This window comes from Schistocerca piceifrons, chromosome 10, assembly GCF_021461385.2.
Source record: "Schistocerca piceifrons isolate TAMUIC-IGC-003096 chromosome 10, iqSchPice1.1, whole genome shotgun sequence".
Taxonomy (NCBI): Eukaryota; Metazoa; Arthropoda; class Insecta; order Orthoptera; family Acrididae; genus Schistocerca; species Schistocerca piceifrons.
The window spans coordinates 96,848,142-96,868,598 of NC_060147.1; the positions used below are offsets into that span (position 1 = coordinate 96,848,142).

A 20,457-nucleotide genomic window follows, 5' to 3' on the forward strand; every position below is an offset into this window, starting at 1 on the left:
TTCCACTGGGATGAGCCTTAGTCTCAGTATCATGTCCATAAGCCAATGTTTATCACCTGTTGTGACACGTATCAGTAGTTCTGCACTGTTGTTTACTTCATCTAGCAAATCTTGAGCAGCTTGCATTCACCACTGTTTTTGCCAGTATTCAAATATTTACAAATAAATTTTACTGTCACACTGTCACCCAAAACCATTTCATAATGTGAGACAGATGACAGGGCAACATTATCAGTGACTTCCACAACCATGATTTGGTGGTAGTTCATAATAAATTCTTTCACATTTCCAACGATTTCATATGTTGATGATATTCTGGGGTGTCCAGAGTGCTCTTTGCATACGATGTCTTCATGGCCTTTTTAGAAATACTTATCCCACTCATAAACCTTTGTTTTTCTCATATCAGACTCACCAAAAGCAATATTTAGCATTTCTAAAAATTGCTGCATTTTATTACATTTTTATAAAGAAAAATTTAATACAGATTCTTTGATCCATTTTACACAAAACTGGTGAATCAGGCAATGTTTCACAATTGCTAAACATGTACGAGAATTTGATTTACGCTCTAATCTCTGCCTCCCCTGTCTCTCTGTTCATCTCCTCTTCCCCCTCTCTTTCTCCATCCTCTCCTCCCCCACCTTTTCTCTATGCATCACCTCCTCCCTCCTCTCTCTGTTCGTCTTCTCTTCCCCCTCTGTCCTTCACCTTGTTCATTCCCCCCCTCCGCCCCCCTACCCCCCTCCCCCCCCCACCCACAATCGTCTCCATTTCCTCTTCCCTCATCTCTATGACTTTGAGCCTTATTTATTGGTGTTGCAAAGGAAATCTTGATTGGAAATTGAAGTCACTTAAAATGAATTGGTAAATAAGTTGGGATAATTGGTATATGGGGTATGAGAGAGACCTCTCCAGCTGCTGGATCTGTGAGGATGGTAGCTTCAGTCACAGTGTTCTACATGATTTTAATCTGTGATCAGATGGAATAAAAATTTTTTGATGATTCTGATTCCTTAGTGGTATCCAAATCATAAGCCCATAAGCTATCCTGTTTTCTGTTAAAACTGACTGCAAGGAACAGAATAAAACAGCACATTGTTGTGTACACAAATTTTGTTTAAAATTATACATAAGGAGAAAGAATATATGTACAAGAAACAATTTGCCTAATGATTTTGATGCCTTGATATCATAATTAAAATTGACTGCAAGAAAGAAAACTAAACCACACATTTTCACAGCACAGCATTTTTTATCTCACAGTAGGTTTTGACAACAAAAAAAATCTGTTCAGTATTGTTTAAAAAAGGTACCAGGTGATCAAAAAGAAAGTATAAATTTGAAAAATGAATAAATCATGGAATAATGTAAATAGAAAGGTACAAATTGACATGCATACTTTGAATGACATGAGGTTTTATTAGAACCAAAAAAATACAAACTTTCAAAAAAGTCCGACAGGTGGCGCTTCATCTGATCAGAATAGCAATAATTAGCATAACAAAGTAAGACAATTTCTTTACAGGAAATGCTCAATATGCTCAACAGCTGTAGTTGAGGAATAATGTTGTGAACAGGACTGTAAAGCATGTCTGGAGTTATGGTGAGGCATTGGCGTCGGATGTTGTCTTTCAGCATCCCTAGAGATGTTGGTCGATCACGATACGCTTGTGACTTCAGGTAACCCCAAAGCCAATAATCGCATGGACTGAGGTCTGGGGACCTGGGAGGCCAAGCAGGACGAAAGTGGCAGCTGAGCACATGATCATCACCAAACGATGTGCACAAGAGATCTTTCACACGTCTAGCAATTTTTTTTTTTTTTTTTTTTTTTTTGGGTTCTAGTAAAACCCCATGTAATTCCAATCATGTGTGTCAATTTTTACCTCTCTGTCTACATTATTCCATGGTTTATTAAGTTTTCAAATTTATACTGACTTCTTGATCACCCGGTACATAGCCTATGCCCACATGAATGTTTAATAGAGTATTGTGTAAAAATTTAAAGGAAATCGATCAAGAGCTGTTTGAGATTTTTTCTACAATATTTTCTTATTGTATCTTATATGATTTGCAACTTGTTTGAAAGTTGAAGCCACGCGCTGGAAGTTTTATCCAAGCAGTTCCTGTTGCAATGATTTTCTCAACAGGTAAATCAGAAAATGAGCTCTAGGATCAATAGTATGCATGTTTTCTTATCTGGACACTGTGCCTCTATATAAAATAGTAGCAAAAGTGTGCAGATTGTGTATGTGCCAGTTAGCCTCAGGGTCTGTATGTGTTTGTATCAGGGCTAATGTTGAGAACATTGTGACGGGGTCGACAATCATCTTCTTCGACGAGGAAGATGGCATCGACGGTGACTCCGGGTCGACATCAACTGCAACACCGGCACTGGACTCGTCCATGGCCGCTGCCCTCAGTGATTCACGCACCACTGTGGTGAATGCTGGGGCGGCCACCGTCATCTTCCCAGACCCGGTGCCTACTGCTGCAGAGCCGGTTGACTTCCCACAGGTAATTCTCACCACTAAAGCATTTCTCATGTCAACATAAGCTTGCCCTTTTCTCACACAGTATCCTGTGGACAATGGAGGAAGGACAACAGCCAGATTCTAGATTTCTGTAAAGTGTCGGACACAGTGCTATATTGCAGACTATTAACGAATTCTGAGTATATGGGATAGGTTCTTCATTATATGAGTAGCTCAAAGGCTTTTTGAGTAATACAACCCAGTACATCATCCTGTTCTTCGCAGACAAAGTAGCATCAGGAGTGCCACAGGGAAGTGTGGCAGGACCAGTGTTGTTCTCTATAAACATGAATGACCTAACTGATAGGGTGAGAAGCATAATCTGTGACTGTTTGCTGATAAAGCTCTACTGAAAGGAAAGTGTCATCATTGAGCGAATGGTTGAAGGATACAGTATGACTTACTATTTTGTGTGATGAAAGACAGCTTCCTATGAGTGTGCGGAAATGTAAGCTAATGCAGATTAGTGGAAAGAACAATCTTGTCATGTTCAAATACATTATTGGTGGTGTGCTACTTGACACAGCCATGTCTGTTAAATATTTTGGCATAACGTTGCAATTTGACATGAAATACAACAAGCACATAAGATACACTGCGGGGAAGGTGCATTGTTGACCTCAGTTTATTAGGAGAATTCTCATGAAGTATAGCTTATCCATAAAGTAGACTGTTTAAAGAAAGTTTCTGGAGTACTTTTTGAGTGTGATAATATAGTGGTCTCAGATGGGAATCACTGGAGGGAAGAAGACATTCTTTTTGTGAAACACCATCTCGCTTAAGAACTGTGAAGACAATATAAGAGAAATAAGGGCTCATACAGAGGCATATAGACTGTGTTTTTTACCTCAATCCCTTTGAGAATAGGAAAGGACAGGGAAGAGCTAATAGTGGTACAAGGTATACTCCATCTTGCACCATATGGATGCTTGCACTGTGCGTATGCAGATGTAGCTGTAGATTAGCCTACTTGTCACTTTGGCCTGAGAGTATGTAGTGTTTCTGATGTGCAATCTCCCAACAAAGCCACCATCACAAGCACAATGTAAGCAGCAGATGCATCCTCTGTCAGTGGATTCAATATTGGGTGGCACATGTTCAGCAAAATAATCACCCAACTGTTGGTGTCTCTTATCAAACTGGAGCCATTACTTGTAGCTGACAGGTAATCCCAGGCAGTAGCCTATATGTATCAAGACAGTCAGGTATATGCAACATTTCATGATTTCTGAAAAGCATTTGACTCAGTACCACACAAACGATTATTATTAGAAGTACAATGATACGGCGTATCAAGTGAGATTTGTGACAGGATTGAAGATTTTTCATTAGTGAGGATGCAGCATGTTATCTTGGATGGAGAGTCATTGATAGAAATAGCAGTAATTTTAGGTGTACTCCCAGGAAGTATGTTGGGTCACTTGCTGTTCATGTTGTGTATTAATGACATTGCAGACAATAGTAATAGTAACCTCAGCCTTTTTGCAGATGATGAAATTATCAGTCACAAAGAACAGTCTGAATGAAGCTGCACAAATATTCAGCCATACCATGATAAGAGTTCAGAGTGGTGTGAAGGGTGGCATCTTGCTTTAAATGTTTGGAAATCTAAAATTGAGCACTTCACAAAAAAAAACATATTTTCCTATGAATATAATATCAGCGAATGACATACCTGGAAATAACATTTAATCGGGACATGAAATGGAATTATCACTTGGGCTCAGTTGTGGGTAAACCAAGTAGTAGACTTCAGTTTGATGGTAGAATGACAGGGAAATGCAATCGGTTGCTTACAAATCAATCATGTGACCCAGGCTAGAATATTGCTCAAGTGTGTGGAAACCATACCAAATGGGACTAACATGGGATAACGAATAAAAACAGAGAAGGGCAGAACAAATGGTTACCGCTTTATTTGACATATGGGAGAGTGTCACAGAGATGTTGAAAGAATTGAACTGGTATACTCATGAAGACAGATGGAAACAACCCAAAAAAGTCTATTAACAAAGTTTCCAGACCTAGCTTTAACTGATTATTGTGGGAATATTCTACAACTCCCTACATATTGCTCCCTTAAGGATCTCGAGGACAGGATTAGATTAATTACATCATGCACAGAGGCATTTAAACAATAATACTTTGCATGCTGCATACGTGAATGGAAGGGGAGAAGCCCTGATAGCAGGTATGATGGAACATACCCTCAACAATGCACTTCAGTAATTTGCAGAATGTAGATGCAAATAGCAATCTACCCCTTGCCTAAATTGCTTAAGTCAGTGATTTTCCCCCATTTGGCCAAACCCGATAAATCTGTATTCTCTAACAGCTTTGGTAACACTTCCACATTTCATGAGCACAGACACAACACAGAGGAAAGCACAATGAATGTTACAGAGCGTGTGTTTGGTGTCTGCCCCTTGTAGGAGAGCAGCACAGTCACCACTGGCGATGACGACTACAACGTCGGTGATGACGAAGATGACCAGGCGCCAACGAGTGAGGCGGGAGCAGTGACCACATCTGTGGTGACAGTCACCGCATCACCAGTCACCACCACGGTTGCTGTGCCGGTCACCAAGAAGCCCCAACAGCCGACCACCATAGGGCCCGGGGGCAGCGAGATACAGGTGAGCTAGCCAGTACCGTCAAATCCTGGCTCTGAGAAGGTAACCACCCATCCCTGCAGAATCAAAATAAGTTGATGTTGGATAGCTCTGTGTGGTTGCTACTGTCTGTTACTAAGAAGACATTGTTTTATGGAGACGACATTAAGTGCTTTTGAAAAATAATGATTTGTAACAGTAGGTGGGAGTCTCATTATGAAAACTACCAGTTTCAGTAAGACAGGCCATCCATAGGCATAAAAGAACAAGACTAATTATGAGACATGCATCTAATGATGATCATTTGTATCTAGATTAATGTTATATAGTAACTGCATCAAAATTATAGATTACAGGAAAGTATCCAATTTATGTGCTGTGATCGGCTGCTACGCATCACAGATGACTCAAAACTTTTTTGCTTTGCAGATGACACATATGTTATGGAAGATGTGAAACTTAATATACATAACATAGTTAATACCACAGTTAGTAGCATAACCATTCAGTGAATACATGGGTACATAACTGTAACAAAATGCAATGCATGGAGTTTCTGACACAGAACTCTTATAAAAATGAAATTTTATTGTCCTAAGTTGGTCACGCAGTTGGTGAAGTTGACCATTTTAAATCCTTAGTACTGAGGAACACTGTCCTGCAAGTATCATGTACAAGATGTTGTGCAGAAACTGAATGCTAGTGTCTTCACTATAAGAGTAATCACTGTCTCTGACACTGAAGTGCGAACCCCTGTTCACTTTGCTTACCATCACTCTGTTACTCATATGGTGTTATATTTGGAACAACCCAGAAAAGGGCGGTCAGACTGCTATGCTCTATCAGTTTCCAGATTTCATGTAGGCCATTGTTCAGGTATCTTGGAATTCTGACCCTACCCTACTTATATATGCATTCCATCATGGGATTTGTTGTTGACACTGTGAATCCATACAGAGGAAACTGCAACATTCAGTCAGTGAACACCGAATGAAAAACAGTAAGTACCTGGATAACATTTCCTTAAGCATCATATGGAATGGTGTGCACTATTCAGCATATCTCATTTTCACTAGGTTTCCAGGACAACTGAAAAAAAAAAAAAATTGAATGCTAAACCCCAAGTATTCAAATTCAAGCTCGAAGATTTCCTTGTGGCACATTTCTGCCATTCTGTACAGGAGTTCCTTGCAGTAGTTGAGAATTTTTCTCTGTAATTTTTTATTTATTCATATAATCTCTTATAATTTCTGTGTGTTTCATAATTTTTTTCATTTATAAATTTTGTAACAAGCATTGTGTAAACTTTGTACTGACTCATTCCATGACCATGCCACTATGTCTCACATCATCCTACAGATCCTGACAAATGAATAAAAGACATTAGGCAATGTGTTAGAACACTTTTATTAAATAATTATTAAATAACTGTAGCACCTATGCACAAATACTGAACATTGAAGTGAAGAATCATACAAAGACAAACATATCAAAGATCCTCGATCAAAGAGTCTACAAGTCAAACTTGAAGATGATTTTTCCTGTGACCGATAGTTGCCACATAAAGGATGGTGTAAAAAGTTGAAGACAACTCCAAAATGGGAAATACTTGATGTCCTGGACCTTGGTGAATGCTATAGGAGATACAGTGATCATTCTTTAAGACAGGCAGTGCTTTATAGCCAGTTGTTTAGGAAAAAGTAATCTTAAAACTGTCTTTTATTTTACTGTGGACAATAAAAATGTTTAATCTCTTACTTTATCTCCAGTCAGATGTGTATATTGCTTTTTGTGTACTTTCAGCTGATTTCAAAGCTGTAAGGCTTCATCTTCAGACAGTTTAGCTTTGTAATCAATATTGTGTACCTCTGCAACTATTGTTTTTTTGTAAATCATCATACTCTGGTGCTGTTACTATCATGACAGGAAAGTTAATCTTAAACTTAACAGTAAACGCACAGGGACCTCAGATGTGACTCTTATGTTTGTTAATATAGATGACATGTTTAAAAGAGGCCTCATCAGAGAATAATATGTGTGAGGGTAAGGAATTATCATTAGTAGTCTGATGAAGAACCCACTTGACAAATTCCATATGAGATCTACACCTTCTGAAGGCATGGTCCCATAATACCTTTGAAACTGTTGCTTGATGTGTGCTTTTAGCAAGTGCCACATCACCAGTAACTTGTTGAAGGTGCGTTGCCAAACCTCTCTATTACGGAATCCTAAAAATGTGCTGTTACGTCACAACACATTCCTGCAGCAGCTAGCTCTAGATGTGGACTCCCTATTTCTCAAAGGAACTGATGAAGAACAGTGCAGATGTCCACTGCACTCTCATATATTGGACATTAATTCTGTCCTAGACGCAAAAATCAGTCTGAATACTCCCGCTGGAGTTCCTATGCTGTTTCCTTCCTCTACCTCTGATTTGAATTACCCAGCCAGTTATACAGAATTGTAAAATTTAAGTAGGACTCCCAAACCATGGTGAAACTTGGCAGTAGCTAGGAGTGAAGCACGTGGGGACTGATGGAAAAAAATCTGAAGACAGGCTGGGCATTGAACTCCCAACTCAGATTTATGATATAATTCTGCTGAACTTGCCACACTGTCCGATACTGAGTGTAACCACTTGACCTAATGCTATTTGACTGTTTAGGATGAAAACTCTTCTGCATTGTAATCTAAAATTTTACGTAATAACTGTTGTTTCTGATGTGACATAACACACTTTTGGCTACTACATAAGATTGCTTCAAATTCTATGTCTCTGTTCATGCTAGTCATTTTAGTTATATTTATCATGTAGTTTCTCACTGAGTAATTCAAATTTTCAATTTTGGTATCTTTTTTGACATTACTAACAGGTAATGGAATGCAGAACCACCTCTTTCTGCAGTAACATAACAGGTTTCATGGAGGGGGAGGAGGGTGTAACTTCTATGAACTAACTGTGCAAAGACTGATACGACAATAGTACTCTTAATTTTCCCACGTTTTTTTTTTAAAAAGCATTTTGTTGCAATTAACATATTTGAATTGAATCAGGAGGTAATTTTCCCACGTTTTTTTTTTTTTTTTTTTTTTTTTTTTTTTTTTTTTTTTTTTAAAAAAGCATTTTGTTGCAATTAACATATTTGAATTGAATCAGGAGGTCGAAATACCGCAGTTCTGATAAGTAATTTTACCTAGAAGATGTTTTTTAACACAACCAGTTGGTTAAAACATTGATAAAAATACATCAATAATTCTCATAACACTTTGAGTAGACTAAGTACCATTTATTTTTTGTAGTTGTCTGATCTGTTTCACTATCACATCAGCCTATTACATCACATAAAGTTCAAAACAAGAAATCAATCTGCAGTTCTCTGTCATGTACAGACTGATAGAAATTTGTTTGCCACACAACAACAAGGCAGACAATGCAAAGCACACGAATTTGCAGGCACACTACAGTTCTACACTCAGAGACCAGACTTCTACATCCAAGTTGTATAGAGATTGCTGCACAATTTTCATGCATTCAGAGTCAACAGTTTGTGAAGGACTTCGAATGTCATCCAAGAGCACTGAATTATACACATAATTTGCCTTAGCATAACTTATTACTATATGAAACTAAATTTGATTCATAAGACACATCCTAATTCTGAGTTAGTGTTTGTTTGATGCCATGATAATGGTGTCACAAGCCACCAGAATAAAAGCAGCATCCTGAGCTGAAGCTGGGCAGTTGTGGTGAAAATCGTGCCACGTTATTGACATGTGTAACAAGAAAACACTTTGACAGCTATAAGTCTGCACATTTTCAAGGTTGTAGCATGTTCTTTCTGCGTAATGTGAAGGTGGTAACATTGATGCAAAGAGATTGTGTAGGCCATCTCATTTGTTTTGCTGTTTATACATGGATGCCAAATGAATACTTTGCAAAATTTTGTTATGTGTAAAATTAAAAAGAACTCACACATAAAAATGAACCCCAGATGAAAATACTATCGGCAAAGATAGTGCATTCAGGATGCTTCAATATTAGTGGAGGCTCATATTAATGGCATTTCCAATAAGAGAAGGTAGATCTGAAACTTCCCACTTATCTATGGAGGTCAAGCTACATTGCCTTGTATGTGGTTTGCAGGTGAGTGACCTTTTGAGCTTGGGCTCACTGGGAATCAATGGGCTCAATGCCTTGGGGCCGGTGTTCAATGCGATGGCCGGTCTCATCCAAGGCAATCTGCAGCAGCAGCCGGATGCAGCCAAGAGGCGCAATGACTCTGCCATCACCAACAACAGGTGAGGACAAAATTCTGCAGGCTCAAACTGTGGGAAAATGTATAGCAACACATATGTGAGATTCTACCTCAAGCTGAGCTGTGGTGCTGCCCTGCAGTCAGCTATTTCACCTACAATGTTATGAAAAGGGTAGACTGCTACTCACCATGTAGTGGATATGTTGAACTGCAGACAGGCATAACAAAAAGATTGCTAAACTAGCAAGTGTTTGGCCAGTAGGTCTTCTCCTGAAATAGACAACATACACATATGCACACATTCACACAGACTCAAGCTCTCACACAACATGACCACTGTCTGTGCCTGAGACAGTAGCCATGTGTGTGTGTGTGTGTGTGTGTGTGTGTGTGTGTGTGTGTGTGTTCTATTTCAGCAGAGGACATACTGGCTAAAAGCTTCCTAGTTCAGCAGTCTTTTTGTTATACCTGTTTGCAGCTAAATGTCTCCACTATATAATCAGTAGCAATCCATCCTTTTATAACATTGTCATTATTCCATCCTAAACACCCCCTTTTTGATTTTTTAAAGATATTTATTTTGTTTCTACTGTTTTGCTTCCGTATAATGTTTTGAAAGAATGTGACAATGGCAATAGCTGAAATTAGTTATTAATCAAATTAAAATTGTGATCTTGATGGAACATTGTAATAAGAGGCACTCATAAACTATTTGTGAAGTCTGTGTGAGTTTTATTATTAACAAACTGACAATTCTTAGTAAAGATAATTCCTGGAAACATAACAACACAGTTATTGTGGTCAACAATGACACTGTAGTGGTTTCCACTATCTGACTGACACCTGCATTATAGCTGTAGAGTAGCTATGCCACATATCACAGTCAGATAAGCTCTCTCTTGCTGAAAGGTTCTTGGCAAACTATGACTGCTGGTCATCAAGCTTTAACTACAGGTCAAAAAAATATAGCTATGTAAGTAATTTTTTGTTTGTTTTCAGGTATTTGTCTGCAGTCCTGGTATGAATTGAAATCCCTGTGCCATAGTACTGTAGCATGCTACTGAAGAAGCACAACTAAATTGTGTAGCCCATTGATAACATGGAGTCTAGTCAAAATAGTCCCATACTGAGGGAACAAATATAAGGGGAGCAGATTTAGGAATCCTGATTGCCACTCTCGGCAGCAGCCTCGTGGAGGCAGTTTGCCGTTGACTTCCTCCAGTGTATTATGAAGTGTCAAGTGCATCTGTGTCATGTGGATGGCTGTTATGAGTATTTGTACTGTGTAGTGTTGGGTTTTTATTTTTATGGATGAAGGGAAGGGAGAGAGTGAAACCCAGTGTTGAGACGTAGCCTATTTGTCTCGAATAGCACTGAGGGGGCTACTGCACTTAACGTCCCCATCTGATGGACGGATCACTGTTGACAGTGTCACGTGTCCTTACTTCATTGTGCGCTGTGGAGAGAATTGAAATTTGATCCAGGTCATTAGCACAAAGACTGGTGATCAGAAACTTTACACCACCACCTCCCCTCCCCTTGCTGGCCAAAAACAGCACTGAAAATTTTCCACCTCCAGGATCTGTACCAGTGTACCTCTTAGTTTAGTGCCTCCACACAGGTGTGTGTTACCATCATTGGCTGTGGAGGAGCATATAAAATTGATTATTGCATGGTAATTCGATTTTGTCAGCAGCAGAAGTGTTGCAGCTGTGTCAAGCCAGATGGCTGAAGAAGCATTTGGAGATATCAGGTGAACTGGTATGTCTGAAGAAGTCATCAAGTTTGCACTGATGCAGCTGCCATATTTACACTACAGAGAGAAACAAATTACTACACAATACTCCACTTTAACAATGAGCTGCGAAATTTTGTTTTCGCTCCTCTGGCAGTGTGCTACATTATTGTGGTGCGCTGACTTCACAGAGTGTAGCGGGACTGCAGATATGTACCTGCAAACAAATTATTTACACAACTTTATATTTTGACGTTATAATTAAACTTTGTGAATATTCCTCATACATTTCACATTCTTCCAGTTTTCCCAAGCTCCATGTTTCACTTTCACATAACTCAGTGCTCTAGCCCTTCACTTCCAAGCCTTCTTCCAGAACTCCACATCAGTGTGTAACATCTACATAACATTACTGTTGAAGAGAGGTACATTACCCTTCACAAATCTGTTTCTGATGATCTCTTTCACCCTTCCCCATTCTGTTTCTAATAATCTTCTCCATTTGTGTATTTTTTGGATTGGTGTGTTCCAGACAGCAGAATTTCTTCCATTAGTCTTCTATTCCACTGCCAGTTCAGGTGCTACTCTTCTATCTACTTTTTCAACAGTTTTAACTTGACTCTGTTTATTTTAGACCCAATTATCTGTTAATTTATGTTGACCATTTCATTTGGCAGTTATTACAACTCCTCCACACTTGGGCCAAGAAATACTGTTTCAACACCACCTGTCTATTGCTGTCTGATCACCTAGCAATTCTATCACTCATTCTTATTTTCTGTCACTTTACTCTTAGTTATATTTTCCCTACTCTACTATGGCAATGTAATCTGTGATCCTATGTTGTATCCCTCTTAACAATAATTTGTTTTTCTTAATGTTCTACTTTCGTTACATCTGCTTGTTATTTGCGAATATTGCACAGCCATCGCATGCCTCTGTATTAATTCTGCTTGTTGTGTATTAAATCGAAGGTGAGTTACATGTTTGAGAAACAGTAGCGGACCTAACACTTAACCTTGTGGAACTTCATGACTGTGTGGACAATAACTGGGATATCGGTGCCCGCAGAACCCCAGACCTAGCGCCAAGTGACCGTGAGGATTACCCGCACCCCGTATACCGGCCACAGGCAGACACGGAGCCACCGTCGAGGTCACCCATCTACATCCCTGTGGGCGGACTTGCTGCTGCCGACCACGACATCGAAGCTGCGGAGAGTCAGAACTACGAGGCACGCATCAAGGTCAACGCCCTGCCAGGTCAGTCCCCATCACAAGAAACACACTGTTACTTGCTGCATGCACTATATCAAAAGTGTGAAGAGTATGTCATGACTCATTTCTTGATTTTTGGGAGTCTGAGCACATCTCTAGGCATGCATGAAACTGTCATTGTTATCGTTGTTTTCACCTGTGATTTCCTAGCACTACTACCAGAGGTTCTTTCGCTGGAGGAATGGAGTTGGCTGAGGTCAGTGAGAGTGTGAAGATTTATCTGCCCACCAGAGGCAGAGGTTCAGATTCAGATCCTGCTCTGGTACACAGTGTTAATGTGTTACATACAATCATCACAGTAATACTTTGTTTAGTAAAAATAATTAATTCTCATTTGTGAAGCAAGTTAAGAGGATAGGAAGGATGGTGCAAGAATGAGTTAAAGAGGGTGTCTATGCAACTGATGAGTAAGGGACCTGGTTGTAGGAGTATGTGGTATGGGTCTTCCATATTAATGTGAAGAATAAATTAGTGTGGAGGTGTGGAAGACCATGGGATAATTGTTTCTACAATGACAGAATAAGGAATAGGACTTAGATAGGAAAACCCGTGTGATCCATATTAGATTCAGAGAGTAACAGCTTTGGAAGACTTGTGATCAAATGAGATAGATGGGATAGGTAATATTCTGTTGGAATTTCTAAAATCATTGGGAGATATGGCAAGCAAATGCTTATTCAGGTTGGTTTGTAGAATCTCTGAGTCTGCAGACATACCATCAAATTTCTGGAAAAATAGAACTGTACTGTGACCGACAGTGGCAAGGGCAGGCAAGTGCGAGAGTTGTCACACAATCAGCTGGAAAGCTCATGCATTCAAGGTGCTGCCACTAATAATATACAGAAGGATGGAAAAGAAAACTGAAAATCTGTCAGATGATGATCAGTATTGCCTTATGAAAGGTAAAGGCACCAGAGAGGCAGTTCTGACGTTGTGCTTGACAATGGAAGAAGACTTAAGAAATATGAAGTATTTTCCCTACATCTAAAATGTCTGGCATATGGTCAGTCAGCAGCTTGTTCATTCTGTTCCTTTTGCAACAACTGTCGGTGCTTTGTAGATGTGCCTGCAAATCCAGTGGCAGTATGTTCCCCAGCAGCACATCCAGACACTCTCTGGTTCCATGCCATGACATCTAGAGGCTTTGATTGCAGCATGTGGCTGCTTCATTCTGTACTGAACTCTCGTGATCAAAGTGCATGTAGTGTTCTGTATTTATAATCACATATGTTCTGTTATGTCCCTAATATGTGGAATAAATTTCACTGTAATCTTGTGTGTCCTCTTTTGTGCTGCAACTTTCTCAAACAGTAATGTCTGTCAGTATATCAAGATGAATCAGGGAACAAGCTCTGAAAAAGAGAAATTTATACTAAGCTCTGAAAATGAGAAGTTTATACCAGAGTGTTTATGTTACCTAATCAAATTTCTGTAGGTATGAGGCATATTCCAAAAGTACGTGTTGCTCCATCTTCAAATGAAATACATGCATTTGTTGAAAGACATCTAGCGGCAGTTTTAGTTTTCTGCATATAAAGTGCAGTCAAATGAAAATGAGACAGATGGCTACAACCTAAGTAAACTGATCATTGTTTCAAAAGTAATCACCATAGTTCTCGATACATTTATCCCACTGTGAGACAAGATGGTCAGTGTCTTAATGAAAAATGCTTGCAGTTGCCTACGGAACTGTGATTGTAGCCAGACATGCATCTCTTTGTCCAAAGCAAACTGACAGCCACAAATGTCTTCCTTCGGGACTCCAAAAAATATGGAAATTGTGTGGGGAGAGATTGGGCCTGTATGGAGAATGTGAAATGACAAGGGAAATGTGGGTGGGCTCACATTCTCTGTACAGTCCCGATCTCTCCCCATTGATTTCCATATTTTTGGAACCGAGAAGAAAGACATTTGCAGCTGTCAACTAGCTGTGGATAAGGTGCACGTCTTGGTACAATCTTGGTTCTGTAGGCAAACGCCAACATTTTTCCATGAAGGCACTGACCATCTTGTCTCACAATAGGACAAATGTGTTAACAGTTATGGTGATTAGTTTTAAAACGATAAGCAGTTTAATTACCTTTTTTTTCATCTGTTGAATTTTCATTTCACTGCCCTTTATACATACTTGACTTCTTCACATAATCACCATTCGTATCTCAACATTTCAACATTGCTCCATCTTCTTCAGTTCTACTGCATAGTTCTTATCATGGAAACTGAACCACTTGACAATGGCCCTCTCCAGGATGACAATGTGACAGCAGAAGCCTTTATGCAAAGAGGACACAAGCGCTGTCCCCCGACCAGTCGCAGCCCAGTTGAACAGCAGCCTCAAGATTAGCGACTTGCATAGAAGTGTCAAAGCTCATTATTTTGCTTGAACCCTCTATGTATCAGACTTTGGAGTTGCTACACTGAAGGAACTTGATTATTTTGTATGTCGCCCTTTGCTTGCAACACATCTGTGTAACACTAAGTTAACTATTGTAATTACCCATTTTGTAATAAAACTCATTAATACAATTGGTCTGAATGTTGTCTAGCGATCCAAGAAAGCAGGTTTCCTAGACACACCACATTTGATGACTAGGCGGGATTTAACAATATTTGCTACCCTCTAACACTATTCCTCAAGCAGTCCTAGTGTTTGGTGCACCTGAACTGCAAACTAATGCTGACCTCACACTGTCCCAGGGTCCGGCAAGTGGGGCAATGCTGCCGAGCCGGTGGGTGCCGTCGTGATTGGCCGGCCCACTCTGGAGAAGCCGCTGGGAGACGGCATCCCCATCAGCCCGGGTGAGGTCATTACTGCCAACAGTGACGTCATCGTGGGCAAGCCTGCCGTCATGGGACCGCGTCCGCCCAAGATCGCAGCCACCGGGCACGACCACGACCTCGACCACGAAGTCGACTCTGACCTCGACGCTGTCCCTGTGGGCATGAGGCCGCCACCACCTCATCAGAAGCCGTGGCTGCACCACCACAACCACCATCAACAACCACCCAGGAGGTGAGTACCACAGCACTGTGGGCATGCCCTGCTTGAAGACTCAGGTGTCTCTCTGTTCCTGTACCTATCTGTTTATCTATGAGGCTACTTCCTTTAAGGCATCAGTGGCCATTTGTCATACCCTACGCAGCGCAACTACATATTTTGCCACTCATCGTCATGTAAGTTGCTTCTTGCTATGTTGTTGCCGGCCGGTGTGGCCAAGCGGTTCTAGGCGCTTCAGTCTGGAACCACGCGACCGCTACAGTCGCAGGTTCGAATCCTGCCTCGGGCATGGATGTGTGTGTTGTCCTTAGGTTAGTTAGGTTTAAGTAGTTCTAAGTTCTAGGGGACTGATGACCTCAGATGTTAAGTCCCAAAGTGCTCAGAGCCATTTTTTGGCTATGTTGTTGTTTTGTTGTTGATGTTAGCATTTTTGTTATGTATCCCATACAATAGGAATTTTTTGTGGATAATAGTTGGTTTGGTACTGAGTCAAATAACTTTCAGAAGTCAAGAAATAATGCAGCTACCTGATTGCCGTAATCTATGCCTTTCAGGATTTCATGTGGAAAAAGTGGGAGGTGTGTTTCTCACCATTAACTTTTTTTGAAATCCATGTAGGCTGGCATGGAGAAGGTCATTCTGTTCCAGACACACCCCTTCATGTTTAAAATGGGAATATGTTCTAGCATTCTACAACAGATGATTGTCAAAGATACTGGAAGGTACTGTTATGGATCATGCAGCTATTCTCCAAGCAGATGGATATGAACTGTGCTTTCTTCCAAATGTTGGGTGCAGTTCCTTTTGTTAGAGGAATCTGCCATGTATTTTTGTTATCTCAGTCATAAATTCCTTATATAAACTGACTGGGATTCCATCATGCCTCCAGAGTTTAGCAATTTCAGCTGCTACAAATATCGATGTCACACAGGGAATATACACTTGTTGTTGTTGCAGTATTCAGTCGTAAGACAGGTTTGGTGCAGCTCTCCACACTATTTTTATTCTATGCAAGCCTCTTCATTTCTCCAAAACTACTGCAGTTTACACCCATTTTAACATGCTTACTGTACCCCAGCCTTGGCCTCCATGTTTGTTCTCACTATAGCAGCTTTTATACCCTTCACACACCTTTCCCCTGGTTTATGTCATTTATTTCTCCTCCGTTTTCAAGTCAACATGACTAAATGTTAAAAAACTTTTTTAACAAAGCAGCTTATTCTTTTAGTTTTAGTGTGCTGAATTCTAATATAGTAATGAAAAGCTTGTCAGCCACCAGTTTTTACGATCAACACTCAATTTTTGACATGAACGCAGTTGTATTGATATATATTGGGTTGGAGCACAAGTTCGTCATGATTTTCTGTAGGTTCAATAAACATAACACATAGATGTAACAGAGACTTTAGTCATCAATAATATATCCTCCTTCACTATTTCCAACAGTCTGCCAAAGCTGTGGTAACTTTTCGGTTCTGCAACTATAGAAATCATGTGGTTTTGAGGTGAAGAACTCATAATGCCATGCTTGGAGCTCATTTTCATTTTGAAAGCAATGTCCTTGAAGATTGTTTGATAGAGAGTAGGAAAGATGAAAATCTGTGGGTGCAAGATCAGGCGAATAAGATTGGTGCAAAATGACTTTCCAACCCAACTCCTGTATTGTGATTTTTGTCAGTCCAGCAGAATGTGAGATGTTATTTTTGTGGAGTAGCACCACTTCATGCAGTCTTCCTGGTTGTTGTTCTTGGATTGTGTCTGCAAGATGTCTCAGTTGTCAGCCAAAAACATCAATAGTGATGGTTACACCTCAGGAAACAATTTGTACTACACTGCACCACTGCTGTTCTAGTAGATGCCCGATACTATTTCTTGGTGGGTGTGCACAAGTCTTTGTATAGGGAATTGCTGCTTTGTTGAAATAAACTATTCCTTTCCTTTCCCTGTGTTAGCACAAAGGTACTATTTATATTCAACAGTAATAATGAAAGGATGACGTTTTTAATGAGCCAACTGGTGACGAACAAGAGGAGATGCATGTATTGCCACCCACCGATATATGTGATATTGGCTTAGAGCATGTGGTACCCATACACCCAATATTTGAAACTTCCCCATCACATGTAAATGTCACACGATGGTGCAATGATCACAGTGCCTCACATCTGCCAGTTCTCGAGTACAATGACGTGGATCATTGTGGACTAATGCGTATAAACAGTCTTCATCAAATAGCGAAGTTCTTCCTGAATGTGGAGGGTCATTAATGTCAAAATGAGCATCCTTAAAATGAGAAAACCATTTTCTTGCTGTGCTGTGTCCAGTGCCTTTATACCCATACATGCCACAAATGCTTCTGGCTTCTCCGCTGCTATCACCCCTCTATTGAACTCTCCACTTGGAAGTCCATTTTCTAATGTCCACAATTCCACTCGCTCTCTGCATATGACAAAATGATAATATGTAAATTAAAAAAGCAACATTGAACTGAAGAAAAATGACAATTGATAAATAAACTCGTAGAAACTCGAATACCAACAAGCAAAACAAAAACGCCTTGTACTTATGTTTCAACCTAATATTTCACATGGTTCATGGTCCAGTTACATTAATGTGACCAGTGGTCAAAAGCCTTAACAACCACCTGTCGCAGCACAGACATGCAGGAAGTGAGTCAATGAGGCTGTGGAAGATATTGACAGCAGTGGCGTGGCCAGCTGTGTTGTGTTTCTTGGTTGGAGATCCAGGGTGCAAAAAGCCATATTGAAGTGGTCCCACAAGTTCTTGACTGGGTTTAAATCTTGGAAGTGTGGTAGTCTTCAAACCGTGGATGTACACTGCGAGCTGTATGACGTGTTGCATTGTCCTGCTGGTAGATGTCATCGTGCTGAGGAAAGATTGCATGTAGAGGCACATGGCCCCCAAGGATAGATGCATATTTTTGTTGATCCATTATGCCTTCCAGAATGATGAAATTACCTAGGGAATGCCACAAAAACATTTCCCAGACCATAACACTCCCTCCTCTGTCTCGGACCCTTATGACAATTGTTGCAGGACGATACATGCCAACAGCCATCTGTCTTGTGTAGCAGAAAAACTGATTCATCTGAAAAGATAACCTGTTACCTCTCAGTGGACACCTGGCTGCACTATTGGCATGCAAATTCCACCCTTCATCGCTGACGAACAGCACTCACAACGGGTGTGTGAGCTAGGCATATGCTGCGAAGGCCCATACGCAGCAACGTTTGCTGAATGGTCATTGAGGAGAAATTGTTGGTAGTCCTTTGGTTTATTTTGGTGGTCCATTACTCAACAGTTGCACTTCTATATCATCATACACATCTCCGCAGCCATCATTCACTCCTTTCATCTAAGGCCTGTGGTGCACCATAGTTGCCTCTTGCCTCGGTGCCAGTTTTGGATGGCACCATTTTGCCATGCACGGTATACTTTAACTGCAGTGACATGCAAACGGTTTACAGACTTTGCAGTTTCAGAAATGCTTCTGCCCTTGGCCTGAAAGCCAATGACCTTGCCCTTTTGGACATCATATGAATCACTCCGTTTTCATATTACAGCAACGACCGCATTGTTTTCCACCTGCCACTAACATGCTTTACATAGCCTCCACTGTTAGTCATGTCATCTGCCGTCTGTGAGTGGTTATTGCTCATTGACGTCAAACATAATTTCTGTGCTGATGGTTGCACTGGTAAGCATGCAAGAATCACATAGGCCTGAAAAATACCTATTGAACCTCAACAAATCAATTTTGGACTGGCAAAACAGTTTGTGAAAGCTTTACCGAAAGATGGGAAAACGTTTCAACTTATCTGTGAGATGTTTCCTCATACTGTATTTACTTGAATCTAAGCCGCACTTTTTTTCCAGTTTTTGTAATCCAAAAAACTGCCTGCGGCTTAGAATCGATTGCAAAGCGGAAGTTATGAAAAATGTTGGTAGGTGCCACCACAACTAACTTCTGTCGTCGAATATATGTAGCGCTTCACAGGCACAAAGATAAATACTGGCACCAAAACCTCTGCGTCAGTAAAAAAAAAAAAAAGGTGGAAGAAGAGCTTTTTTTCTCCGCCCTGAGTTTGCATTTTGCATTTTCATACATTATCCAATGAAGTAAATACAAATTCCGTATTGTTCATCTTTGACTGTAGCAGCATTTCAATGCACTATGAAAATCCGACTGGCAAGACTGTTTGGGATGTTTGTCGATATGGCCAACTCTGCGTTCTGAATTTTTTCCTACCTGTGAGAAGAGATAGTTGCTAATAGGAACTTTTATGAATTGTGAATCATATGCAGTATTCTCTCCACCATAATAATAATATGAATATAAACATTTTGCCATGTATTCTTTCGTGTTTGCTGCTATCTCATTTAAATCTTGTCTGCCTAATAAACTATGAAACTAGAGTGAGACAACAGCAAATGCGGAAGAATATACATATCATGTCATGGTTATATTCATATTATTCTTATGCCAAATAGTGGTACAGTCAGAAATGAAGCATGGGAATTGATTAGATTTTTAAATCTAAGATGACTCTAATTTCTGTGCAGAATGTAATGTACTAAAGAGGCGTCTGCAAAGATTTTCAAATGGAGAAAAGTTTTCGCTAAACTCTCGTTCAGAACATCATCTATCATACGCAGTCTATTATTTGGTTGTTGTTGATCATTATCAATGAAAGCAGCAGCGTAAATAGCAACAAATAGAGTCTCTTGCCATTGTTTCGCTAATGAGACGATTCCTCTCTCTCTCTCTCTCTCTCTCTCTCTCTCTCTCTTTTTTTAAGTGGCGGTAGCGTGCACAAAAGGAAGCCATGCCGCAAGCGGCGACAGGTCATAAACACTCATTATCAGAATGTGACAAACAATGCATGACACAGTACAGTAATGCATTTTCAGATTTGAGTGACATAAACACCTATAACAAAGAGAATGGCACTTATCAGATCAAAGAAAAATAAGCAATCAATTCAAACCAGATGAAGCACGTGAACAAGGAAGGGTACCTG

At 40.1% G+C, this 20,457-nt stretch overlaps 1 protein-coding gene across 1 annotated transcript in view; it reads left to right on the forward strand.

Moving 5' to 3' along the window:
* The window catches only part of LOC124718721, a 181,759-nt gene that overhangs the window by 59,083 nt on the left and 102,219 nt on the right, over window positions 1-20,457 (forward strand). The window contains exons 9-13 of the mRNA XM_047244339.1: window positions 2,295-2,520; window positions 4,970-5,173; window positions 9,294-9,448; window positions 12,212-12,402; window positions 15,115-15,430. Of these exons, the coding sequence (XP_047100295.1) occupies window positions 2,295-2,520; window positions 4,970-5,173; window positions 9,294-9,448; window positions 12,212-12,402; window positions 15,115-15,430 (1,092 nt within the window). The remainder of the gene's footprint in view (window positions 1-2,294; window positions 2,521-4,969; window positions 5,174-9,293; window positions 9,449-12,211; window positions 12,403-15,114; window positions 15,431-20,457) is intronic.